The 27471-nt window shown below is 38.4% G+C and overlaps 2 protein-coding genes across 4 annotated transcripts in view; both read left to right on the top strand.

The window, feature by feature from the left end:
* The first annotated feature begins 186 nt into the window (after positions 1-186).
* Positions 187-15978, top strand: CEP76 (centrosomal protein 76). 2 transcript variants are annotated; one of them, XM_061130625.1, is made up of 12 exons: positions 187-329; positions 940-1095; positions 2149-2230; positions 2835-3059; positions 4199-4384; positions 5702-5799; positions 6361-6489; positions 7921-8109; positions 10156-10322; positions 11381-11714; positions 13558-13775; positions 14199-15978. In XM_061130625.1, the coding sequence occupies exons 1-12, from the start codon at positions 267-269 to the stop codon at positions 14335-14337; spliced, it is 1986 nt and encodes a 661-aa protein (XP_060986608.1). In that variant the 5' UTR covers positions 187-266; the 3' UTR covers positions 14338-15978. The 2 variants fall into 2 exon arrangements, with proteins under 2 accessions (XP_060986608.1, XP_060986610.1); XM_061130627.1 differs by lacking the exon at positions 187-329 and adding an exon at positions 424-583.
* Positions 15979-25407: 9429 nt separating this feature from the next.
* SPIRE1 (spire type actin nucleation factor 1) overlaps positions 25408-27471 on the top strand; it is a 168562-nt gene continuing 166498 nt past the window's right edge. Inside the window, exon 1 of one of the 2 annotated variants that reach the window (XM_061131401.1) lies at positions 25408-25703. In XM_061131401.1, coding sequence (XP_060987384.1) covers positions 25427-25703 — 277 coding nt within the window. In that variant the 5' untranslated portion in view covers positions 25408-25426. The remainder of the gene's footprint in view (positions 25704-27471) is intronic. The other variant, XM_061131402.1, reaches the window with a different exon arrangement.

Raw genomic sequence — 27471 nt, 5'->3', positions numbered from 1 at the left:
GGGTGGCGGCCGGGGCGGCGCGCGGGAACCGGCGGGCGGGCACGGCGCGGAGTCTGCGGGCGGGGCCGAGCCGGGGCGCCGGCCGAGGGGACTGACAGGCGGCGCGGGGGCAGCCCGGCCGCCGTTTGGAAACAGCAGTTGTAGCCGCCCGGTTTCCCCGCCGGCCTGACGCGGCGGCCCCGGGAGCGCGCGAGGCGAGCGGTGGCGGGCCCTGGCTCCGCCGCGGAGACGCTGCGGCCGCCGGCGCGCCCGAGGGGGAGCACAGCATGTCGCTACCGCCGGAGAAGGCGTCCGAGCTGAAGCAGCTCATCCACCAGCAGCTGAGCAAGGTGAGGCGGGCGGGCGGCCGGCGGGGGCTGGGCCGGCAGGCACCGCGGAGCCGCGGGGAGAGGGCTGTGGGGCCGGAAGCCGTCACTTCACGGGCGGCGGCATGGAGGGGCTGCTGGTCCTCGGGGTCAGCAGGGCCTCCAGCCGCCGCCCCGTGCCGAGTGTCACCGTCTCTGCCCCGCGGCGGTCCTGACCCCCACCGTCTCTGCCAGACTCGTAAAGGGTCACTCCATTAACCCTCGGCCACATCTTAAAGGTTGAGAGTTGACTTTTGGCCTTTGGTCGCTCCTCCACTGCTCTGCTCTACTCTCAAAAGATTGGTTTCAGTCGAGTGTTATTTGTGGGAAAGTGCTAGCAAATGTAATAGATAAGCTTAGAGCTTTTTTTTAGAGTTAAAAATATTTATCCTTAAAGTTTTTTTTTCCTTTAAAAAATCTTTATTCTCAGTGAATTTCGGTAACAATCTCACAGTTGAGAAACCTTCCTGAGTTTAATCTAACTACTCTCTCATTATTATTATTTTGGGGTCAATATTTTGGAAAGATGTTAGCTAGTTGGCTGTGTTTGACTGCCCTATAACGTTTTAAGTCCTAATGCGAGTTTTCTACCTAGATGGATGTCCATGGCAGGATAAGAGAAATCCTTGCTGAGACTATTCGGGAAGAATTGGCACCTGATCAACAACAACTATCAACCGAAGATTTGATCAAAGCCCTTAAACGCCGGGGAATCATTGATGATGTGATGAAAGAACTTAATTTTGTTTCTGTGAGTAATCTTTTAGAGGAAAACATTTGAGAGTCTAAGTACATTCTCATGTTTAACACCACTCTGAGGGTCCAATTTGGGGCCTCTCTTTAGTGAAACTACTTTTTGTGTGTGTGTGTGTGTGAAACTACTTTTTAAATAAGACCATTGTGTCTAGTAATATCCGTGGAGCAGGTAGGATTATGTATCAGTGAAACTGAAATTATGGACCTAATTATTCCCTCTACAGTGAGAGTTTTCTCTAAATCTCTAGGTCTGAAACTTTAAGTGTGTGTATTAGTCAAATTAGTTCACTCCAGCTGTATTTTTTCTAAATTAATACTCTGGAATCTTTCTACATGAAGCTTATTATTGAAATAAACATATTGTTTGGTGCTGTGTTCCCTAAGATGAACAGATTGTTAGTTTCTTTAAGGAATTAATTGTCTGCATAAGAACTTTCAAATCTTTTCACACAAATAGGTCAGTAGTGAGGTGATGTCTCTCAGTGCACAAATTAGTAAGTAGGTCTTTTGAAAGTGAGGCAATAATGAGAGACTGTGACCTCAATACCTGGGTAACATAATGTGGAAATTGGATGGACTTCGTAATACACCAGAGAATAAGTATTTTAGTCCAGCATCCTTTTTTGGTTTTTGAGGTTTATAAACTCATTTGTTATAAAAACTGACCTAGTAATAGCTTCTGCTGTGTGAATGTCACTGCCTTATTAAAATCAGTTCTGTTCCTGGTGGAACCACAAGCCAGATGTCATTTGAGGTTTGGAGAAAGTTTAACCTTCTGTAAAGTGTTAAAAATTTGTTTTAGCATTCTGTGGACATGGCTTGAAGATCATGAATTCCTTCATGTTAGACTTTAGGAGTGACCAATTAGTTGCATTACTGTTTCAGCAGACTTTTCATTATTCTAACTGTGGTAGGAGAGTAAAGGCATTTTGAGGGGGTTTTATCCTGTCTACTTTTGGTCCAGTTCTTAGTCCCATTATTGGCATTTTCTTACTTAACTGTAATTTTTGTTTTCTAATTTGTTTTGATTTTTTTTCTGCCATTCTAGGATAATGTTGATCAAGAACTCCCTTCCTCTCCAAAACAACCTGTTTGTTTTACTGACAGACAATCAACGTTATTAAAAAAAAGTATGTTTATTTCTTTTTAACATGAATTTAGTTGTGGATAGTATTGCATATAGATGTGCTTAGTGTTTTGTATTTGAGAGAAAGCGTTTCGATTATTTTTCCAGAATGAGGTACTTATATTTTTCTGATAAATCATTCAGAAAACTTAGATTCTATTTTGCATGAAATGTATCAAAGATTTAATGTATAGCTGAGTGGAAACAAAAACAGGACTATCTGTTTTTCATGTTTTATTAATATATTTTATAAATTGTATAGCCTTACTTTTTTAATGGCAATGTAATTATCTAATAAGTATACTTACTGAGTTGGTAATTGTCCAAGATGATTTGTTGTATAAGAAACTAAAGAAAAAAAGATATACTAAACCTTGGCTCCAACTCCTGTCTAGCTGGAAGAAAGTAGCCAAAATATAAATCAGAAAAAGATATCCTATTATGTATTTTTTCTTCCCTGGGTACAAATGAGCCTGGTATATGGTAGACTTGTTACTCTTCCTTTTTTTAGTCTTTGGTTTTATTTCTGTCAAGTTATTTCCTGTTGTCTTGATCACATTGCTTAAGTTGATTGGCAGTTTCCTCATATGTATTGCTACACTTTACAGCTAATATTGATCCAACACGGAGGTATCTTTACCTTCAGGTTTTGGGTGGAAAAGCTTTCTTGGAACATCTGCAAGAACCTGAGCCTTTACCCGGACAAGCTTGTTCAACCTTTACCTTATGTTTACATTTTCGAAACCAACGTTTTCGTTCTAAACCTGTTCCGTGTGCCTGTGAACCAGATTTTCATGACGGCTTTTTACTTGAAGTACACAGAGAAAATTTAGGTAAGGAGCAATGATAAACTGTCATTTAATTTTGTAAATCTTTGTTAAATCTTATCGCAGAACAACTTTAACAACTTTTGCTTAAGAGATTTATAATGGATGAATCTCCCCAGTCTTTTGTTTTATTTGTTTTTTCCCTTACTGCTTTTTTCCTATGTAAATTAGTACTACCTACCTTCTTGCTTTATTTTTGGCTAGTTTTCCCTGAAGGTTACTTTTGACTTTTAATGGGTGATTGTTTAGTAGTAAACATTTAAATACTTTTTAGGTGGAGAATGAGACGGGATCCTCTTCATTTCTGAAAGATGGTTTGATTTACGATGTTAGTAACTTTTACAAGTGAGAGTTTAGACGTGAATCTATAACTCATTTTTAAGACTTTAAAATTATGATACTCGATTACTATCATTATTTTACATTTTTCCTTCCTGTAAAGGTGTCATATCTTAGTTGTGGATGTCAAAATGTTTATATTTGTAAATTTAACAAAGTTGTAGCATTATACATTCAGAATTTTAGATTGCTGAAATAGCTAGTGCACTACTAAAATTTTATTATTTTTTACCTGGTGAAAAGTATTACCTTAATAAGGCAGTTACTGGCTTAAATTGGTAGCTCCAAGGTGCTGGATCTTTCACTTTTGTGTAGATCAAAAAAAATACAGTGTTTTTTTTCCTAGAGGTTTCAGTTCAGTTCAGTTCAGTCGCTCAGTCGTGTCTGAGTCTTTGTGACCCCATGAACTGCAGCACGCCAGGCTTCCCTGTCCATCACTAACTCCTGGAGCTTTAAGGATAAAGATATTTTGGGGAATAATGTTGACATATTTCAAGGATTTTTATAGTGGTAGCATATACTTAATTTATGTACTTTTGAAGAATAGACTTAACCTCTTAGAAAACACCAATATGCATTAAGCAACTAGATAACTTGTCACAGTTCCACCAGTCTTCTGAAAAGTTAGCAACAGAAATGGGACTATTCTTTTATTCCCACTCTGTAGTATACTTTCTGAGGCATTGCTGACTTATTCTGTTGGTTTTATATGTTTATTATTAGTATCCTTTTCAGTGAAAATATTCTTTTACGTTGGCGTAACTGGATATGTCATGTGGTGTAATGTTTTTGGTTTATGTTGCTAGGTGATGGAACTAGAATGGCTGACTCTACCACAATGTTATCAATAAGTGACCCAGTTCATATGGTGCTAATCAAGACAGACATATTTGCTGAGACCACTTTAGTTGCATCCTATTTTCTTGAGTGGCGATCAGTGTTGGGCTCAGAAAATGGAGTGACCAATCTTACTGTGGAACTTATGGGTGTAGGTATGACGATTAATATCACTGTTACCTTTTTATAGCCACAGTTTGTAAATATATTTTATGTTTTAAAAATGCCTTTGTAAACCAGGAGGGAAACATGTAGAAAGAATTTGTTGGAATTACAGTTGAACTCTAGTATCGGAGTCTGGGGAAGTGACTTGAGTAGTGTGAATATTGGACTTCTCTGTCACTCTCGCCTTGTTTTAAGGAAAAAAAAAATTTCTGGGAGATACATAAAGAAATCTCGAGGGCTTTTCCTCTCCAAATTTATTTGCTAAAAATAAAGTTAAGATTTCTTTACACAAACATGCAGGCATGCACCCATACATGATAGCTTGTACCCCAGCCCTGCCAGGGTAGGTTCTTACAGAATCTGGAGTAGATGTTCCTCTCACCTCTTCCAGGTGGACAGGGGCTCACACACTTGCCCAGTGCTGCTGTCGTCAGTGTCCCCTTGGAGATCGGACATGGTACCTGTATTGTCACCACTGTGTCCCTGGGTTCTTGCAGGTTCCCTGATATATAATACATATTTGCTAGTGGAATGAAAGGCAAAATAAAAGCTGCACTGTTGTAAGCACTACGTATAATGGAATTATTTTGGTATTAAAATTTGATTACAGAGTTAAGCTTGGCCAGTGGACAATAGAGCTTTTTAGTAAGTTAGATTTCGATAGGTTAGACCCAGAATACATTTTTCCTTAAGTAAATAGTAGGGAAAAAGCTTTATGTAGGAGATTTATTTTCAAAAGAGATACCCATTGTTTGTTTTTAAATGTAAGCCTAACACAATAACCATAGGAATGACCTGGAAATTTCTGATTTATCACAAAAATATTAAATAGTTATGGTGTGAAGTATATTTGTTTTCTAATTCTTTAAGTCCAGGCATGGATTAAAAATTGTACTCATATGTAATGTGAAAAATGGGAAGGGATAAATGGAAATTACTGTATGTGGCAAAATATATAAATATTTTCTGAGAATGAGGCATTAACAGTTGCTTTGACTTTGTTTTTAATGAAGATAAAAATCAAGACTCATAAATCCTTTAGGTCTGAAAAAGTCACTTAAAAGTGATCGAGAAGCTAGGAAAACAGGTAATCTCCTTATAACTAGGTAAAAGTCTTTGAACAAAATAAAAACCAATTTGAGCTGGGTTTTTAATATGAATATAAAAGGTGAGTTTGAATATTGTCTTATTCCATGTAAGTGATAAAGCACAAAATTCTTAAATTAGTTTGGTTAAGCTTTGATTGACTAAATATACCGAGTATTGAAACTTCTGAAGTTAAATTTAACATTTATTTACATTTACAGGCACAGAATCTAAAGTTTCTGTAGGAATTTTAAACATAAAACTTGAGATGTACCCACCGCTCAATCAAACATTATCTCAAGAAGTAGTGAATACACAGGTAAATAATCCTGAGTTTCTTTTCTTTGTGTGTTTTCATACTTGTAAATCCTAGGAAGTGTTCTCTTTTTAGAAAATTATCATTTATTAGTTGTAAGCAAGACAGTGATAGTATGACGTTATTTAGAAATTTTTGTCTGGATCAAAAAAGGTAGCTCTGACTGGTATGGGGTCTTCCCAGGTGTCTCACCGGTAAAGAACCTTCCTGTGATGCAGGATATACAGGGGGCTTGGATTCGATCCCTGTGCTGGGAAGATACCCTGGAGGAGGCAGTGGCAGCCCACTCTAGTATTCTTGCCTGGAGAATCCCATGGACAGAGGAGCCTAGCAGGCCAGAGACCATGGGGTCACAGAGAGTCAGACATGATTGGCATGGAGACTGGATTGTCCTGGGAAGTGTGAGAACAGGGAGGCCAGTTAGGGGCCCTTATGGATGACAGATGATGGTGTCCTGATTGAGTAGTGCTAAAGATGGAGGAGGTGCATAGACTTGTTCCATGTTTTGTGATCATTATTGAAGAGAATGAATATAAATTGATAAGTATATTTTTAAATTTCAAGCTTGCCTTGGAACGTCAGAAAACTGCAGAGAAAGAGCGGTTATTTCTTGTGTATGCTAAGCAGTGGTGGAGAGAATATTTGCAGATTCGACCCTCACACAATTCACGACTGGTGAAGATTTTTGCACAGGTTTGTAAATTGTATGAGAAGTTTCACAGCTGTATTTGAGATTTACTGGTTGTAAACATCAATTTCAATTAACTTTAATTTGTAAAATATATTTATTCCAGACAAGTGAAAATTTATTTGTAAAACAAAATGCTGATTTTGTAATAATCTGACAGTAGTAAGTAGGTGAGTGACATATCACAACCTTTGTTTTATTATGCTTTTTATTTTCAGTTACTGTTTTTCTAAACCATTTTTGAACATGTTTAATTTAAACTGGATGAAAACTCATTTTGTTTAATTTGGAGTGTGTCCTCCATTGATACTTTGTACTAGATAAGTAGTAGGACACTTTGCAGTTTACATGTAAATTCAGCTTTCAGGTGCAGAATTGGTAGTGTAGGCATGTATTTTTTTGTTAGGGTATTTTTTAAGACAAGGAGTATTACATGTGATGAGTCTATTCAACCAAGATCTCTAAGCTGCTAACCACTCATATTTAACTATAACATTTCAGTTATGTATCTCTGCCTCTATTTTTTCTGTATCCTAAGCCTGTTTTCTGTCTTTAGTAAACCAACATAAATAATCAGATCCAGATCTTTTTTTTTTAATAGCTTCTGAGGAACCATTCAGATATTTTTCTATGTATTCAGTCTTGTGTAGGTGCTATGAAAGCATATGAGTGTAGTGTTGTGAGTACTGTGTCTCAGATCCTGTACATTTGTGTAGCTTTTCCCTACATTCCCTATCTTTTAGGACAGGCTAAAGGTGGTTCACTTTCTAGATGAGAAGCTTGGGAGTGGACTGCATAGTTGGTTGGTGATGGGAATGTGGGAATGTCTTCTGACTTGCTGACAGCCTTGTCTGTATGTTGACTGACAGGCAGGAGGGGAGCAGTGACATCGGGACAAAGGCGAAGAGAAACCAGCCCAAGTATAACTGGCCCCCTCTTCTTTGTGTAGTCTGGAATGTGGTCGATCACTACCCCGTTGGAGCAGAGAGGACAGGGAGGGAGGGGGAAGTGGACCAGAGAAACGGCCCATGGAAGAGCTGAATAACACCCCATGCCTTCTTTATCGGCTCATCCCTTGACATCCACTTAGGTGTTTCCATGCCTTGGCGGTTGTGAGTGATGCTTAAGTGATGGGATGGGTGGGTAGCTGTGTCTTTGAGACACTGACTTCAGTTGGTTTGGACACATATCGACAGGTGGGGTTGCCAGGTCATATGATGATTTAAGTTCTTAATGTCATAGGCTTTGAAGAGAAGTTATGAGAATTAAGAGAAAAATTGTATATATAACACTCAGTAGCCTAGTGCTGGATGCAAGGTAAGCAAGTGCTCAAATGGTGTCCAGGATTATTTTCTCTCTGATGTGTTCTGAGACAAAGTGTTAAAATTGGAAATGATTAACTGTCACTACAGATAATGTTTTCCCTTCCCCTCCAGGATGAAAATGGGATTAACAGACCAGTCTGTTCTTACGTCAAACCACTTCGAGCTGGAAGGCTTTTGGACACTCCAAGGCAAGCAGCAAGATTTGTCAATGTCCTTGGTTATGAACGAGCCCCTGTTATCGGAGGAGGAGGTAAACAGGAGCAGTGGTGTACTCTGCTGGCCTTTCTCTGTAGAAACAAGGTATCCTACACACATACTAGAACTAAAAACCAGTACACTGTAGTTACTGTGAGTTGATGGTATATTTGTAAAAGAATTAACTTAGGAAAAAAGTATATATTGGGGTATTTTCTAATTTCCTGTGTCAAAATTGTTGATAGTATTATAAAAATTAGACTCTAGCATTCTAATTCTTTTGAAACAGAATGAAAAAAAATTTTCTTTATTATTGTTTTGAAATAATTTTTAGTCTGAAGTTGTATAAGCAGTACATATAGGTATTCACAAGGCAGAGCTTACAGAATGGGAAAAACCACTTAGATTAGAGATTGATTGTTGATTGGAAGGATTTTATCTTAAGACAGTTGAAAACAGTTAAACATTATTTATTGAAAAAATTATTTCATTTATTTCCAAGTTGTAATTCCCAAAAGTTGTATGTATAGATTTAAACTTAAAATAAAAACTTCAAATATAGTAGGAATATATTGTGTATATTTAAAATGATTTCCTAAATAATTCATTTGTAATACAAATAATCACCCCTTTTGATTCACTATTTTCTTTTCTTGAGTGTTTTAGGAGAAAGCACATCTTGAACTTTGAAAATTATTAAAAATATTTTTCTTACAAAACATTAGTTTTATAATAGTAGAGGTGAAATTTCACCCATAATTCTATTTTTCATCTATTTATATATTTTTATGTTTTTCTCCTGTGTATATATTTTTCCCATAACAGCAATTGATATAAATAGAATTGTGTGTCCTGCTTTATAAATTAGCTTTATACTATGAACGTTTTCCCATGTGTTGCTCAGATACTATGATCTCCAGTATCTCCAGACATACTATGAATGTCTGAATGAAATTTTTATTAGCTGATACATAAAATCTACCTAATGATTTTGCCATGATAGGAACTGTTTCTTTTGGGTAAGTTAGGATTGCTTCCAAATTTTTGATATCACTGTGAATGAATTTTTGCATTGAATATCTTTGGTTATATTGTTATTTTTTTCTTTTGAGATTTTTTCCTAATACAGAATCTCAGTGTACAGAAATGACTGACTGGGTCTAAAAGGTTGGGTATTAATGGTTTTCAAAAGTCAGTTTAACATTTATAAGATGCTGTTTGTTTTATTATTGTTAACTAAAAGACAGCAGTGTAGAGCTACCAGTGCAGAATTTGGGGGCCGAGAGCTCATCCCTCGTTCTAACTCTGAAATCAGTAGTTATTTTGCTTTTGTATGTTACCAGTAGTCCTACACTGAAGTACATATCTTCATATAATTGTGGCCTTACTGTGTAACATTTGAATAAGGTTTTTCACAGAAAATGGATATTTTCTATTATTTTTGTAGTTTTTGTAATTTTTTTAAATTGTGAAAGTAATATAACATTATCAAAGAGAGTTTACACAAGAAAAAGGGAAGCTCTATATAACCTGCCCTAATGACAGCCATTGTTGTTTTTTTATCCAGTCATTTTTTCTGTGTATTTCCTTAAAATGATCAAGTATAGATACTTTAAATCATTGTTTTAAGCTTGAGTGCCATTTATTGGCATTTCCTCCTCTATGACCAGTCATCTTGTGTGTTCTTGCCCTTTAGCTGTTTATCTTTAAATTCTTACTGCTTTGGGGGCACTTCCGTGATGGTTAAGGGGATGAGGGTTTGGCCTCATGTGCATTTAAGGCCAAAAACCAAAACATTAAACAGAAACAATATTGTAACAGACTTAGTAAAGACTTTAAGAACAGTCAACATAAAAAAAAAAAATCTTCAAAAAAATTCTTACTGCTTCTATGTTGTGTGAGTTCTTTGTAAACTATGGAGTCTTGAAGTGTATGTTAAGACTGTCAGTTTTGTAGGCACTGACTTTGTAAAACGGGTGCTTCTAAAATGCACATTGTTTTTTCCCCTCATTGTTTTAGCTTAACACTGGCCTAAATGATTAAAAGTAAAAATTTAGTTAACACTTTTTAATTGCAATTTTGTATTTAAATATTTAATGCGGAAACCATGTGAGGGAGTAAGTACTTCATGTTACTTCCTTTTGTTTGCAGGGAGACTGTGAAGACCACGCCAACCTGCTGTGCAGCCTCCTGCTCGGGTACGGGCTGGAAGCTTTCGTCTGTGTCGGGACCAAGGCCAAGGGCGTGCCCCATGCATGGGTCATGACGTGTGGCACTGATGGGACCGTGACTTTTTGGGAGAGTTTAACAGGACACAGGTTTGTCAGCCACATTTATAGGGATATTAGCACGAAGGTGTAAATGTTGTCAACTGTAGGTTCTGTTTTATTGATGGTATCAGAAGGCACATATTGATAATTTGGGGTATGTTAAAAAATTGCCTCAATTAAGATAGCTATGAACTAAGTTAAGAAAATTTGTATACCTAAAATATTCTTTACCAACATGATATTAATAAAAAATAAATTATGCTTACTTTTAATTTTGTATAATTGGCATATAGTTTTGGGCTTTTTTGGGGGGGTGGGGGGGTGGGCCATGCGGCATATGGGATCTTAGTACCCAGACCAGGGATTGAACCCACGCCCCCTGCAGTGGAAGCATGGAATCTTAACCACTGGACTGCCAAGGAAGTACAGGCATATGTGTTTTCTGATGATTGTTCCTAAGCCTAAAAATAAATTCAAGTTGTAAATCATTTCTTTTGAAAACTTGACATGGTTACCAACTCCTTGTTGGTAAATCCAGTTTACATTTTCTCGGTGTCATCAGATTTTGATAGACTGAAATGTTCCCTCCTTCCTGGAACATTCTCTTTTTTAGCTTCTCTCATAGCACTGTGTTTCAGCTTTCGTAGTTCCTCTCTGGCTGTTCTCTGTTTTCCTTCTTTTTTATTTTTTTGTTTTCCTTCTTTTTGCCTCAGATGTGGGAGTTCCTGAAGGCACAGCCCTGAACCCTCTTCTCATTTTCCTGGATTTTCTGTTTCCCTGGGTGATAATCATTTTAGTTAGTTGTGCCTAAAAATGTGTGGCTAAATTATTTTGTTACCTGGATAATGTTTGTGATCTTAATACTATGCATGGAATATATTCTTATGTTGAAGGACTAAAATTGGTTTCTGTATCATAAGATGTGCCATCCAGTCTATGTGATGTAATCAATTTGTGGAAATACAAGGAGAAACAAATATTAAACTCTAGTCTTGGGAAGTAGTTATGACCTTAAGTGTTAGAGTAATTTTTTTCCTCAGTAAGCTGCTGCTGTCGTCTTAATTTCTGAGTTCTTACTATATAAAACTATGATTAACCTTTTTTAGGTACCTCCACAAACCTATCAACCCTGATGAGCCTCCGGTTGCCGAACAGCCCAAACCATTGTACCCGTATCGAACAATTGGTTGTGTTTTCAATCATCAGACGTTCCTAGGAAACTGTCAGCCCTCTGACTCAGTGGAAAGCTGTGTGTTTGATCTGAATGATGAGTCCAAGTGGAAACCCATGAGCGAGGAAGCAGTTAAATCCGTGTGTGCTCCGGGGGCCACCACGTCCCTCCCTCCCTTCCCTCCGCTGTGTGCGTCCACGATCGACGCTTCTGTGACCAGCAATGAGATAGAAATGCAGCTCAGGCTGCTTGTGTCGGAACACAGGAAGGTAATTAACACTGAGATTTGGGCTTTCCTGTATTTTGCTCATGTTTATGTATTTAAAAGATATATATATATATTTTTTTTTTGGTGTGTAAAATAATTTCAATCACTATTCTAGCCCTAAATAAAACAAATTCAGTCCTTTCCTTTATGAAAGTTGTGGTTTTGAAAGTCATAGGAGTAAAACTCTGAGATTCAAAACGTTCTGAATTCACCGGTACTTACAGAAATTATTACATCCTTGTCCTTGTAGGAATGAAGAACGGTGGACTTGTTGAGACTTTTTTGAATACTACTCTTTGGATTTTCTCTTTGTACTTATTTAAATCATTCCCCATTGACAATATTGGGTTACATTTTTTCATTTTCATTTTTTTTCCAGGTTTGTTTAGTTGTTTTTATTTTTCTGTTACATTACACTAGGTAGGTGTAAGATTATAGCCTCATGGTGGCTTTGATTTACATTTCCTTAATTACTAACAAGATCAAGCTTCTTAGTAGCCATTTAGATTTCGTGAAGGGCCTTAAAAGAAACATAAAAAAGCACTGATCATAATGGAAAAGATTAGTGTATGTTAATAACTTACTTTCATCAGAACTCATTAAGAGAGTGAAAAAGCAGCCTTGGAGTGGTAAAAGTTACTTGCCACGCATATAATCAACCAAAGACTAGAGTCCAGAACTTGCACAGAAGGTTGATTTCTAATTCACCATTTGGGATTCCCTATTACTCCCCTCCTTGGGTGAGCCCTGATTCTCATGGTCCTTGAAACCATCAGAGACACTCTGAGTTATCAGCTGTGTTCTCTGGGCTCCCAGTTACTCTTCCCTTTAGCCTATAAAATCTTCTTACCTACTTGCCAACTTCTCAGGGTGTTCAGGAGTGTGTTTTGGGAAGTATTGAATGTGGCACTTGTAGTGTGTTTCCAGCAGTAGGTGGGCCAGGGCTCCATCTCCTACCTCCATCGCTTGTATTGCCTTTTACTTTCTTAGCTTCTGTTTGAAAATGAAACTGACATTTTAATACATTGTAAGAACTACATGTTTAGAAAAAAGAGAACAAGCTGAGCTGGATGCCATTGATGGTTGCTTGCTAAGTTAATGGTGTCTATAAGCCCGAAAGTAAGAGTCACAGGAAGAAGATAGGTGATCCCTTGGGATCACTTGAAACCAGTTATAACAGAATGTGAGATTAGATCTGTTATAATAATCAAAATATTTAGAATTTTTAGTTCGTAGCATTTAAAAAAATTGCATGTCTAGGTAGCAATGGTTCATTTGATGTCATAAGTGAAATTATAATTGCCTTCAGCATGTCTTAAGCTCCCAGAGGGCCTGTAGCTGCTGCTTTTTGGTGCCTTTTGCAGAATAAATGTTCAGTAAATGTTTGTGTTTAATTATGTGCACAATTTGTTGACATTTCTCCCCTACTACAGTTGAATTTATTGTGGGAGCAATCAGGTTAAGCAGATTCAATCTCGTGAAAGTCTTTAAAGTTAAATAAAATTTGACCTCAGAATTCATTGACATGTTGTCTTCCTCAGTAGGACAATTCCTTATCGTCTTTCCTTGTGGATATTAAAGGAGTACAGGATTTGCAGCCTTCACTAACATCATTGCATTAGCTGCCTTTTGTTATTTCTCTAAGAAGTAAAACCTGATAGATACCTGTTTTTCCTTTTAGAATTTTTACTTCTTTGTATCCTTATAGTAATTAATAGGAAGCTAAGAAAATTATGACAGATTTTAAAAATCATTTCTTGGCATACATTAAAATAATCAACATTATAATTGTAATTAGTTTTTTAAAATATTGTGTTTTGGTTTTTCCATTTCGATTGCTGTAGGACCTTGGCCTCACTACTGTCTGGGAAGACCAGCTTTCTTATCTCTTGTCACCAGCTCTGGCGTCTTATGAATTTGAGCGTACAACAAGCATATCTGCAGGCAATGAAGAGTTTCAGGATGCTATCAGAAGGGCTGTGCCTGATGGCCACACATTTAAAGGGTTCCCAATACACTTCGTGTATAGAAATGCGAGGCGCGCGTTTGCCACGTGTCTGCGGTAAGGTGGAATTTATGATGTCTTGGTGTTTTTGACATAATCTCAGTGAACACTTGGCGCTAATTTAGGAATGACTTCAGAGTCACACAGGGAGCTTCTGTAGTGACCTGTCTTCTTGCCTCAGACTGTGATTCATTAGGGCCAGAGTAGCTCTCGAGAGCTCCGGGTTGTTTCCCCAGTGATTCTGTCGAGGATCACTGATCTTGTCTAGTGTAATTTTAAAAACTTAATAGGCTACGAGGAAATAGTTTTTTTTTTTTTTTTTTGAGGAAATAGTTTATAATTTGAATAGTTTTACCACAATTGGAGAGTCCTTGATAACAGAGACAGGATTTTTAAAAATCATTTTTAATACCGACTTTCTTGGAAATAAAGTAAAACCTAAATTCATTTCTTAATTGAATCCATTTTCTCTTTTCTAAGGTCTCCTTTCTGTGAAGAAATCATCTGTTGCCGTGGAGACCAGGTGCGCCTGGCAGTTCGTGTCCGCGTGTTTACTTACCCTGAATCTGCTTGTGCTGTTTGGATCATGTTTGCTTGTAAATATCGCTCAGTACTATAGGACTAAGTTTCTATAAGACTATACCTGTGTTTTATTAGAATTTTACACATTGTATTGATAATAATACTAGGTGTTTCAAGGTTCATTACTTTAAAAATCACAATCTGGCTTTGATGTCATATTTAACTTTTGTATAAACCTCACTAATAATGTTTGAAAAGTATCATGATGTGTGTTTAAAAATTAAGGATGAAAAACTTGTATAAATCTGAGAGGATGTTAGTATAAATTAAGTGTTTATCTTATTTTAATAAATACTACTTTGCTTATAAGTAGTCAGTAGTTTAAACATGAAAATAAAATTTACTTAGTTTTCTTTGCATTAACAGGTAATCAGAAAGTTATTTGCCTAAGGATTTGAGCCATAGTGAAGTTAATACGATCATTATTTTTCATAGAGTAATGGGATTATTTTATATAAATTAGGAGAAATTAACTTCACAACATTTATTTATTACATAGGTGAAATACATTTTGATGAATTTACCACTTTTGTGGTTTACCCATAACCACAGGGATATTTGTGACTCTCTAGAGAGTTATGGGAAGACAAGGATGCAGGAGCAGAGAAAAAACTCGTACCAGAAAAGCATAAATATTAATAACAAACCACACATGAAAGTATGCAAACAATTTATAAATATTTGTTAGTTTGATTCATTGTAAAAGTGAATTGTGTACTTTATTATTTTTATTTTTGCTTATTTATTTTTGAATTGAGTATTTTGGAAAAAATTTGTCATACCCTTTTGTTGTATGTTGAAATTGTTTTCTGTAATTGATATTGGCAGTCTGTCGCTGATTTTCTGTGGTCAGAGCATTCTTTACTAGCCTCTCATGGAGTCTATCTTTTGAAATCAGTTTTTGTTTCTTTCTTTTCTCTTTATGACAAAAGCATCCATTTGTATGTGGCAAATGTAAATCAGAGAATCATTTTGTGAGGCCACTGAAAAATGAGCATCTGTGAGCGCCTCCATGCTGATGTTTGTTTTTAAGTTGAGAACAGTGCACTTTGAAGAGGTTATAGTGGTTTAAATTTTATGGGAAGCTGCCTGACAGGATTGCCTTGCTGTCCACCCGCCTCTCTGTACAGCTCTCATTCATTCCTGCACCCACCGGGCTTCTTACGAAAGTGACTATACCTAGCGGCTGTGCAAGTTACGCTTTTCATTGATAATTCAACATGGCAAATAAAATGATTTAATATTTTAGAAATTAAAATCTAAAGATATTCTAAAATTTACTTTTTAATTTTTACATATGTAATTATTTATGATATAACTTGTTTAAAAAGTCTGAATATATCTCTCTTGTATCAATTTTTATTGAAAATGACCAGAAATCAGAAGTTTCTTGAGACTGACATGACTTTAGAGAATCAGCAAGATAAGAATTAAGACTTTTTGGTCTGTTACCAGAGTTACTTGCAAAGCTGTCAACAGGGAAGATTGCTTGTAATTTTCAGCTTTTGGAACAAACTATTTGTGAGGCATGTCCTAGGAGGCAGATTGATACATGACATCACGGCTATGTTTTCTTTGAGGCTGAGCTTCCTGCATTAGTGTGTCAAGAGTAACACATGTACTTGTAATGCGCCTTTGGTGTAAATTCTAAAATAAATTTCCTTTTTATGCACTTTAATAGAGCCTGGCATGAATTAATATTTTCCTTTAAAGATGGTTTATTTCCAAATATTATTTCAGTCTTTTTGTCACTAGAATTCTGCTACTCTTCTTACTAATAATTTTTCTTTTTAAAAATTAAATTTACATTGTATATTTAGCTCTGTCATAAAAGTTGTTTTTCTATTAAAATTGTAAACTTTTTAAAATACAATGCTTCTAATGTGTTCATTTTGACAGTATGTGCACTAACATAGTTCTCTAAACATATGTAATATATAATAGGTATTTATATAATAGAATGTCAGAAATTAGAAACTTCATTACTCAAGCATAAACTTGTTGAGTAAAACTTATTAAATTCAGTTTCAACCAACTGAACACTCTAGGCGCCCTTAAGATTGTTTCTAACCACAACAAAAAAAGATTGTTTCTAACAATGAGGTGGAAATTTTTAGCTATGATCAAAAACATCTTTAACCTATTGGTTCTGGGAGGTACACACATTTGAAACCCATTTTTCTACTTCTTAACAAAGACAGGAGTTGAGTCAAAATGCAGGCTTTATATTTGAAAAATAGTGTTGCTCATAAAATAGTATCTATCCTGTGCTTGATATCTGACCATTGGAAGGCATTAGTTAATGAACATGAGTTGCTTAAACTAATTAATTTACACTTCTGGTTTATAAAAAAAATAGGTTAGACTACAGTTTGCAGTTTCGTAATTTTTTTCTTTACCTCAGATGACAACTTTGTACTTTCTACTTCAGGTAAGTATAGGAGTTAGATCTGTTTTTAACATGCACGTACCTTTTATACCAATGATAGTAGCATTGCTTTCCAGCTGCTGGTAGCTAAGAAATTATTTGAGACTAGCCAAAACCTATGTAAAATCTTAACAAAATAACCAAACACATAAACTAGAAAGCATCCAATTTTGAAGAACCTTATCCTATTGCTCATAGCACACTTGGTCTGAAGTGCAAGTTTGTTTATAATCACCAACTTGTATTCCTGCTGTACCAGGCTCTTCTGCTGTGCTGGTACCTGACATTTCGGGTATCACTACTTTGTTGTAAGTTTTGAAATTGGGAAGTGTGAGAATCTTCCAACTTTGTCCTTTAAGATTGTTTTGGCTGTTCTGGGTGCTTTGCAATTCCATACGAATTTTATAATCAGCTTGTCAATTTCTACAGAAAGGCAGGCAGGGTAGCAGGGTTGTCTCAGGTTTGTGCCTTGGTTTGTGGAGTGTTACTGCCTTAGTGAATGCTAAGCCTTAGGATCACAAGCATGAGTTATCTTCATATTTGTTTTAAATCTTTAATTTCCTTCAACAATGTTTTGTGGTTTTCCGAGTGTGAGTTTTATATTTCTTTTGTTACACTTATTCCTGTTATTCTTTTTGTTGCTATTGTAAATGGGTTTTGTTTTTGGACTGTTAATTGCAGGTATATAGAAATACAACTGATTTATGTGTATTGATGTATCCTGCAACCTTGCTGGACTCATTAATTCTAACAGTTTTTTTGTCTTTTGTTGGATTCCTTAGGATTCTCTTTATACACAATCATGTTGTCTGCAAGGAGAGAGAGTTTTTCTTCTTTTCCGATCTGGATATCTTTTAACTTATTTTTTCATTTATTTGCCTAATTGCCCTGGCTGCTACCCCCCAGCATAGTGTTGAATAGAAGTGGTGAAGGTGGACATCCTTGTTCATGATCTCAGGGAAAATCATCTATTCTTTACTATTAAGTATGATGTTAACTGTTTTTTTTCACTGATGCTCTTTATTAGGTTGAAGGATTTTCATTTTACTTCTGGTTTAAAAAAAATATTACCACAAACGTTTTTGTCAAATACTCTTTCTGTGTCTGTTGAGGTAATTGTGATTTTTGTTTCTTATTCTATTGATATGATGTATTACATAAATTGATTTTCTTTTTTTTTTATAAATTGATTTTCAAATGTTAAACCAACCTTGAAATTCTGGAACGAACTGTACTTTGTCAAGGTGTATAATTCTTTTTATGTGTTGCTGTGTTCATTTTGCTAATACTATTTTGTTGAGGATTTTTGTGTCTATATTCATAAGTGATACTCGTTTTAGTTTATTTTTCTGGTGTCTTTGGTTTAGTGAAAAGATGTTAAATTGGAATCTTCAGCTTTTAATAAACCTGATCATAAGAATTGGTTAAATAGCTTGTATATTACAAGTAGAGGTTGTTTTAAATATGGTAAATGAAATTAATTCAATAGTTCCTTCTTTGTAATTTTCCGTGGAAATACTAGGTTTTTTTTCAAAGAAATGTTCACAATTAATTGCAGTCTTTTTGAATGTGTCTGTACATGGTATATTTTTATTCTAAAATATGTATAGTAAGATTCTAGTCAGTTGGTACTCTACTTAGTCACCAACTAGTGATTGTTAGAAAATGCTAGTTTTTGTGCTGTGATCTGTACAGGTAAGACCTGATGGAGGTCTCATGTCTGACTTGATAACTTAACTGCAGTGGGCTGCTCTCTCTGGGCTGGGACTCATTTGCCTGTTTGTAAAATGGGATTATGGGAAGGGCCCTGCCTGGAGTTGTGGGTGATCCCTTGTCATGTTTTACAACACTTCTTTTATGTTATAAACTCTTCTTAGTTATTTTACACATTTTTAGGTGCTTTGAAAGAGTTTTCAGTTTTAATGTTGTATTTAAAATAATTAAGGCAAACTTAAGATGCTAAGTATATGCTATTAGGTGTTTAATTTTTTCATGTTCATTACCTGGCATGATGACATTTTTTACTGAGTGAAGAAAAATCAGTGTAGGTATAAATAGGTAGGTAGCTGAGAATTTCAAATATCCCTAGATGTGCTTGTAGGAATGTTTTATAAATAAATGTCTTCTATCTTATGTGTTAAATCAAAATAAAGGTTGTGAATAGTTGGCATAAAATATCTGGGTGCTGACTTCACTGCCCTGCTTTAGATGAGGAAAGTTGACCCAATATTTATAATCCTGTAACATAAGTAAAATTAAAATTTGCTTCTGCTAAAAAGAAGATAATCTAGTTAAAACTGAATTTTGAAAGTGTTACAGGTGAAGAATGATCATTACTTACCAAATCTTGCAACGGAATAATAATAATGTTAATACCATTAAAAGAATAGTTAGGAAGTTTGTTTAAAATATTGTAGAGCTTCAGGTTGAAATCTGGGAGTCATGTCTTTATGAATTTCAGTGTCAGTGATTTTTTTCTAAAGACTCTTTAAAAGGGTTTGATGACTAGTCAGAAAGTAGGAGCAAGGGTTGCACTTTCAGCTCCTGAGGCAAATGAGCATGCATAGCAAATAGCAGAAAGGAAGACATTGTGCTCCATGAATGACCCTTGAGAAAGGATTAAGTGGCCATAGGAATTCAGGTTCTCGGGACAGTGAGTGAATAGACATGAAAATACAGCTATACCTGTAACCTTGCACAAAAATCACCAAGGTAAGAATTTAAAAGATAACTAGAAGGTGGTTCATTCATTGCTCAATTTAATTAAAAGGCAAACCATATGTGTGCTGGTTACATGTTGACTTTGGAAAAGAAATGAGCCTTTCACAGGGTTAGAGAAAAATTCTAGACCTGAGGGCAGTTCCACCTTTTATCTGTGTACGTTAGGGGAAAAGACAAGGTTTTTGGAGTAAAAGGAAAGGGCCAGTTTTTTTTTTTTTTTTTTGTATAAAGATATTAACAGAGGTTTGAAAAAAACAGTTTAGATTCGTTTTATCAGTAAGGTATGACAAGTCTGAAAATGGATTATGTCTCTTTACCTTAAACAACCTGAAAGTCTGGTCTCTTAAAAGTTTTGTCGAGAATTCTATATTTTCAAGTAATTATTGTTAAACATCAACATCTTTATCAAATACAGATATTTTTGTGCTGTGTGTTATTTTCTATTTCCCATTGGGATTAAGTAAGCTACTGCTTATCTTAACTTTTGAAATCCAGTGAGAACTAGGTAACATGGCTAAAACAGAGGATCTGGAAAGCTTATGTTACAGGAAGTATATTTGGATTACTTTGGCAACTGGCAGTAATTTAAATCATATAACCCCTGCAGACTCAAATTTCCCTAAGAGTGAAATAGTGACTTGGCTAAAAATTTAGGTCTCTTGAGGTCTTTTCCAAATCAAATCTTAACTAATTGAAGCTAATAATTTCACTAACATTCAGGATAAGAATACCATCTTTCTTTCTTGGTTTAGAACTAATTGTTTCAGAGAAGAATCACATTAAGAAGTTGAAATATAACTATTGTTTGACCTTGGGTTTTCCACAGTCCCCCATGGACATACCAATATGCTACTATTTATATATTTCACCTCACTGCTGTACTTTTCCTCATTTTTTATAGGTGGGTGTGTAACTTCATCTCATCAAGGTGGGTTAGGTAAACTTATAATGTATGATACAGAAAATGTTGTGGGAAAACACTGGTTTAGGTTATAATTTAGTAAAAGGATAGTAATGGATTTTTTTTTTACATGTTTTGCAATAAGCATATTTCTTTACCATAAAAAAGAAAAGAGCTAATTCTTTACAAGTTTATAGAGTTGAGGAAACCAATTTTGTTTTCTTCTTACCTGGCTGATGTACTTCTAGTTCTGCATATAAGGTTTACATGACTAATTTTAAGGATTTCTGGTTAATATTCAGTCTGATAACCCAGTGACAAGAGATGAGTTTCAAATTGGATTTAGGATTGTTGATGGAATTCGCCTCCTTAGAGGAGTGATCATGTATGGCCTTTGATGGGGATGGAGTCATGTAGATAGTGGTGAAGATGAGTGCTCTGGGGGTAACTGCTCCGGTGAAACTAAAGTGCTGATGAATTCATCAGGGAGATGGGGCATCACATCATTTATTTAAAGTGTTTAAACTAAAATTTAATCGATCATATTGCTGCTGCTGCTTAGTTGCTCAGTTGTGTCCGACTCTCTGACCCCATGGACTGTAGCCCACCAGGCTCCTCTGTCCATGGGGATTCTCCTGGCCAGAATGCTAGTGTGGGTTGCCATTTCCTTCTCCAGGGGATCTTCCTGACCCAATTGATCCTATTGGTAGATAGTGAATTTTATAGCATCTGCTTTTTATTGTACTCTTAATTGGTGCAGGTGGGATGAAGTGTCAGGACTCTTTTCGTGCTCTGGGCTAACTAAGAGAGATGTTTTAGTGCAGCATAAAGAGCTGGGCTGGTCAGGAGGTCTGGATCCCAGTGCTGCATCTTTAGTCACCAACCCTGTGTTTTGTTGTGTTTATGATGTCATCTGTAAGATAAATAATATCTGACCTTCAAGTTGTATAAGTGAGGAAAGCACTTTGAAAGTATAAAAAAAAAATCAGTGTAAAGTTATAAGGTATTATAATTGTGGGCAGAGAAAATTTAGGTGATAACACTGAAAAAAATATGCTGTTCTATTTTTTTCCTTTTTGGTGCACTTTTCTAGGTGAATGTGCCTCTTAGGAGCAGTTGTCTGAGAGTGTCTGGGATAAGCGTGGGCTGCACAGACAGTGTGTCCCCTGAAAGGCCGTGCTCCCTGAAAGACTCGGAGCAGCTCAGCCAGCATGTCCAGAGTGTGAAACACGAAGTACATTTATTCTGCGAAAATGATAAGTAAATATAAGATGATAAAACATCTCAAAGATTCCATTGTTTAATAAATATAACAGCAAAATCAATAAAAACTAAAACTATATTCAGAGGAAATAACACAGGCCACCACTTTTCACAGGCCACAGCATCTGAAGATGGCATTCAAATGTTGATCTGAGTTGTGCAGACATATTAACTACATAGAGTGATTTTTTTTTTAAGGTGGTGAAGCCACAGAATAAGAAAATAAAATCAATGACAGAAATTGGAACAAAGTATACTGTACATAAAGATGTTTGAATTTGAGTTGAGAATGAGAAACTGGGAAGGTTCCAAGATACACCACAGTGTTTGTTGAACCTGCAGAGGTGGTGTCAGCCTCTGAGAGCCTCTGAGTTGTCAGTGGTCACTTTCTAAGAGTCCTGGGGGGGATGGACATTTACGGCTTATCCAAATTGCAAAGGGTTCTGAAAAATCATATAAAAATTAGTACAATTACATTCTGTATAAAAAAGCATCAAGTGTCCAGGATATACAATGAATGGATTTATAACAGAAGATAGCTAGGATTTTTAAGGATTTACCTTTTACTTTTTCTGCATACAGAAGGAACATCAAACATTTAACTAGTCATCTTGCCACAACTTAATTCCACATATGCTCACAAAGGCAAGAAATTTAAACACAATATATCAGTAGTAAATTTGTTTGGCAAAAATAAAAGTCCAATATTGTATATTCCTGTGATTTAGTGCCAAAATATTTTTCTTGCTAAAATCTATTCATATTTTTAAAAATTATCCCTGAGGAAGGGAAAACAATCCTTCTGTTGTGAATCTGTTTTAAAGACTACGTCTTTTAAAGTTAACATTGAAGATAAAATTTGGATTTCTTTTCCTCACTTCTGCTCCCTTCTTTCTGTCATTGTTCTCCTGAGATTTATTTACTACCCTATGCCAGGATTAGCAGGTGTCTGGCTCATGGGTTGCTCAGTTGATTAAATCATTTGATGGTTTTGTTTTGTTTTTTTTTTTTTTTTCAGTTCAGTTCAGTCGCTCAGTAGTGTCCGACTCTTTGTGATTCCATGGACTGCAGCACACCAGGCCTCCCTGTCCATCACCAACTCCCAGAGTTTACCCAGACTCATGCCCATTGAGTTGGTGATGCCATCCAACTGTCTCATCCTCTGTCATCCCCTTCTCCCACCTTCAATCCTCCCCAGCATCTGGGTCTCTTCAAATGAGTCAGTTGTTCGCATCAGGTGACCCAAGTATTGGAGTGTCAGCTTCAACATCAGTCCTTCCAATGAACATTCAGGTCTGATTTCCTCTAGGATGGGCTGGTTGGGTCTCCTTGCAGTCCAAGGGACTCTCAAGAGTCTTCTCCAACACCACAGTTCAAAAGCATCAATTTTTTGGCACTCAGCTTTCTTTATAGTCCAACTATCATATCCATATATGACTAATAGAAAAACCATAGCCTTGACTAGATGGACATTTGTTGGCCAAGTAACGTCTCTGCTTTTTAATATGCTGTCTAGGTTGGTTATAACTTTTCTTCCAAGGAGCAAGCGTCTTTTAATTTCATGGCTGCAGTCACCATCTGTAGTGATTTTGGAGCCTCCCAAAATAAAGTCTGCCACTGTTTCCCCATCTGTTTGCCATGAAGTCATAGGACTGGATGCCATGATCTTAGTCTTCTGAATGTTGAGCTTTAAGCCAACTTTTTCATTCTCCTCTTTCACTTTCATCAAGAGGTTCTTTAGTTCTTCACTTTCTGCCATAAGGGTGGTGTCATCTGCATATCTGAGGTTCTTGATATTTCTCCTGGCAGTCTTGATTCCAGCTTGTGCTTCTTCCAGACCAGCGTTTCTCATGATGTACTCTGCATATAAGTGAAATAAGCAGGGTGACAATATACAGCCTTGATGTACTCCTTTTCCTGTTTGGAACCAGTCTGTTGTTCCATGTCCAGTTCTAACTGTTGCTTCCTGACCTGCATATAGATTTCTCAAGAGGCAGGTCGGTGGTCTGGTATTTCCATCTCTTTCAGAATTTTCCACAGTTTGTTGTGGTTTTTTGAGGAAGGACAAAAATGTTTGTGACTTTCGGCTGCAGTTGTCCGAGTGCAACACTGCAGCAATACCCCAAAAGGCAAGAAGATGGTGCTATTGTCTACCAAAGTAGACCATTCCTCTGTTTCTCTGCATTGTTCAAAACTAGTACTTTAGGGGCCTCTCTAGAGGCCAGTTGTTAAGACTCCAGGCTTCCATGGCAGAGGGTAGGGGTTTCATCCCTGGTAGGGGAACTAAGATGCCACGAGGCAGAGTCAGACAAAAACAAAACAGTAATATTTTAAAGCCATCTGTATTTTCAAAATTCACACTGGGTCTAAACTTTTAAAACAGCAAAATTTAGCATTAGTTTCTGTTTTTAATTAAGAGGTTTTGTATATCTACATCTATCCTATCTATGTCATCATGTAAGGAATTACTTTGTCTTTTCAGGGATGTGGCACACATAGTGCATTTTTAAAAAATTGGATTATGAACCGGTAATTAAGTGACATTACTTTAAAGGTTTGTTTTGTATCTCTTGTAATGAAATTGTAATAGAGTGCCTAGGGAGAAGCTTTTCTTTCCTCTTTCAAAGTCATCTGTTCTTTTTGTCTTCTTCCTATTCCTGCTTTATGTTCTGTGGTGTCTTAGGCATTAAGAATCGACTTGTATTAATAATTTCTACTATAAGATGCAGTTGTTGATGGTTCAGTATCTAACACTGCACATAAAACTGCTTTAAAATGTTTATTGGTATTTATTGTTAGATACATCTCTTACTGATGGATGCTTTCAACTCTGTAAGGTTCTCATACAGGACTAGTCTGAGAGTGGAGTGTTACCAATTTAACTCATTTGCCAACGAGCGATTGTTTTATCCAAGAACTCTCTTTTATCGCACACTTAATGGTCCATCGCGGCCCAGAAGGACTTTTTCCTTTTCTTCTATGGCTAAATGTCCGTGTGATAGCGGTTCATTAGGTATGAACAGACTGGGTTAGCTGGGTTATGAGGCGTGTGGTCACTGGGAACATTATCTTGGTGGAGTTGTACAAACGTCACAAACGAATCCGAAGGACGTCTGCGATTGTTTGCTACAAGCTTGTACCCCAGGTCTTGATCCGTGCGCTTGGGAGAAGCCAGTGAGCAAAACCCATAAAGACCCTGTCCTCCTGGGGCTTCAGTCCCTCGTGAAGTTGGGAGCGGAGAAGGTTATCCGAGCGAACCGGCCCAGTGCGTTGATGGCGACAGTACCCAACCAAGCAAAGCAGGACGCGAGGGACGAGGCCAGGCGACTACGAAGTCTGTCCCGGCGCGGAGGCTGGTGTGGGTGTGATGCAGGTGCGGCTGCAGGCGAGGGGCGACTCCTGACTGCGGAGTCAACCTGGGGGCGAGGCTCGGAGGGCGCGGAGAACCCGGGACAGAGGCGGGGCGGAGCCAGGCAGGCCATGGAGGCGGGGTTCTGGGCGGGGCGCGCCCCCTGGGGCGGGGCTTGGAGGGCGGGGCGAAACCCAGGGTTGTGCGCCGTGGGGCGGGGCCGCGGACGCCATTGCGCCGCTACCGGCTGGCGGTGGTCTCGTCAGGCACGCGGCCCACTCCTAGTCCCTCGGCCCTCCCCCAGCGTAGTTCTGCAGCCGGGCCCTGGCCTGGTCTCCGCCCAGTCCCCGCGGCGACGCGCGGCACGAGGGGCGGGGTTCCGGGGATGAGGCGGCGGCGGCGCGCAGAGACGATGCTCCGCAGCTGAGGAGACGCGGCGCCCGGAGCGCGGCGCGATCCGCGGGATGGCTCAGCCGGTCGGCCCGGAGGGCGGCGAGGGGCCTCCGGACGCCGGGGCGGCCGCGGGCTCGCAGGACGCGCTGAGCCTGGAGGAGATCCTGCGGCTGTACAATCAGCCCATCAACGAGGAGCAGGCGTGGGCCGTGTGCTACCAGTGCTGCGGCTCCCTGCGCGCCGCGGACGCCGGCCGCCGCCAGCCCCGCCGCCGGGTGCGCTCGGCCGCACAGATCCGCCTGTGGAAGGACGGCGCCGTCACCTTGGCGCCCGCCACCGGCGACGCGGGTGAGCAGTCCCCCGCGACCCCCTTCGCCCGCAGGAGGCCCCACCGCGGGCCCTTTCCCCGCCGTCCGCGACCCTCAGTCCCCAGCTCTGGACCCCGGACCCTTCCGCTTCGCGGCCCCATTTCCCACGGTCCTCGGAGGACCCTCACCCGGGCGCCGGCCTCACCAGGACCCTCCCTTACACCAGCCTTCGGCCCTCCGCCCTGCTTACTTCTCAGTCCCTACTGGAGGACCTTAGCCGAGGCCCGGGGCCCTTCCCCCGCCGCGGCCCCCCATCTCCCACGGAGGACCCCCACCGCGCCCCGGGCCCTTCCCCCCAGTGCCCCCTCCCCCGCCCCGAGAGGCCGGGGACGCGGGCCAGGTCTGCGGCCGAGCGCCGCCGGAGTGGGTGGGAGCGTGGGCGAGGGTCTGGCGACGGCCCCAGGACGGAGGTGTGGGTCTTAGGGTCAGTTTGCGGGCTGTTGGGGCGACCAGCCCGCGGCCGGGGGGAGGAGCGGAGTCGGTCCCGGGACGCGCGCTAGTGCGGCTCGCGGCCGAACCCAGGTGGGATGCGCTCGGCGCTGCCCAGGTTCGCCCGCACCTGGTCCCCGGCTGCTGCGCCTTCGCCGGGAGCTGTCGGCGGATAATGCTTTTCAGAGATGGGCAGCGATATTCCCTCCGTTGGAAATGTAAAGAAATTTGAGCCCTGAGGAAAATTCTGCTATTTGGGGAGAAATGAAGAGACTGGTTAAAAACACAATATAATAAGATTTCCCTATACGTTAAAATTTGTTGTAATGAAAAACAGGCTTGTAAAGTAAAAAGTTGACGGGATGTCAGATAGAATGGGTTTTAACTTAGGTTATTATCTAATGTAAATTCTTTGGGATTATCACCTGCCCATCAGCATATGGCTGCAGTTTACCCAAATATCTGTCGATGTTAACGAGATTGGTAATAGGTTTCTTCTATCATTTTTGTCTAATTTAGTCTTCTGAGAGACTAATTTAGACTTCTGAAAGACTTTAACATTTAAAATGTTAAAAACATTTTAAAAATCTACTGTTTTAGAAAGTTGATGGAAGTGTCAGAATGCTTAAGGTGAAAGATCTACTTCAGAATAGGGTTGTAATGAAACTCTTTATTTAATTGATTAAAATAGAGAACAGTCAAAGGTGTGTTATCAATTCTGTCAATTCCAACAGAACATTTATTATTTATATTTGGTGTTGGGTAGACAGATTTTTAAAAGTTTATTTAAAGCCAGTCTTTTAATGATTGTTCTGAAATTATTTCAAACAAATTTTTGGTTTATTTGATGTGTCTATTGCTTTTAAACTTGGACAGTGTTAATGGGAAATAGTTGCAGTTATAATTTATTTACAGTGTGTTAATATGATATGAAAATATACTTTTATAAAATACAGCAAAACCATGCCTGGAGATCCAAGATTTCAAGGGGAAAAGTGTTTGTGTGCAACCTGCTTTTAGAAGTCTCATTAGTCGTGATGACTTCTAGAAAGAACAAACTTCTTTTTGTTTACATTATCCTTGAATTTTATCCCAGATTTCAAGTTGTGTTTGTGAACCTACCAGTAGTTTAGTTGTCAAAGATTGATAGATTCTGGTGGTAGGTTTTTTTTTTTTTTTTCCCCCCACCCCCCTGGTGGTAGGTTTTTAAAAAGTCATAACCTTATGTTGAAATGATCTACATTTTGCATCAATGGTGTGAATGATAACGTATTGATCTCTTGGAATACATTCTGGCTCTCTGGAGAGAATGGCGGAGC

The sequence above is a fragment of the Dama dama genome, chromosome 27 (assembly GCF_033118175.1).
Source record: "Dama dama isolate Ldn47 chromosome 27, ASM3311817v1, whole genome shotgun sequence".
Lineage (NCBI taxonomy): Eukaryota > Metazoa > Chordata > Mammalia > Artiodactyla > Cervidae > Dama > Dama dama.
Note: the sequence above shows the minus strand (reverse complement) of the source record. Positions and strands in the feature narration are given on the sequence as shown.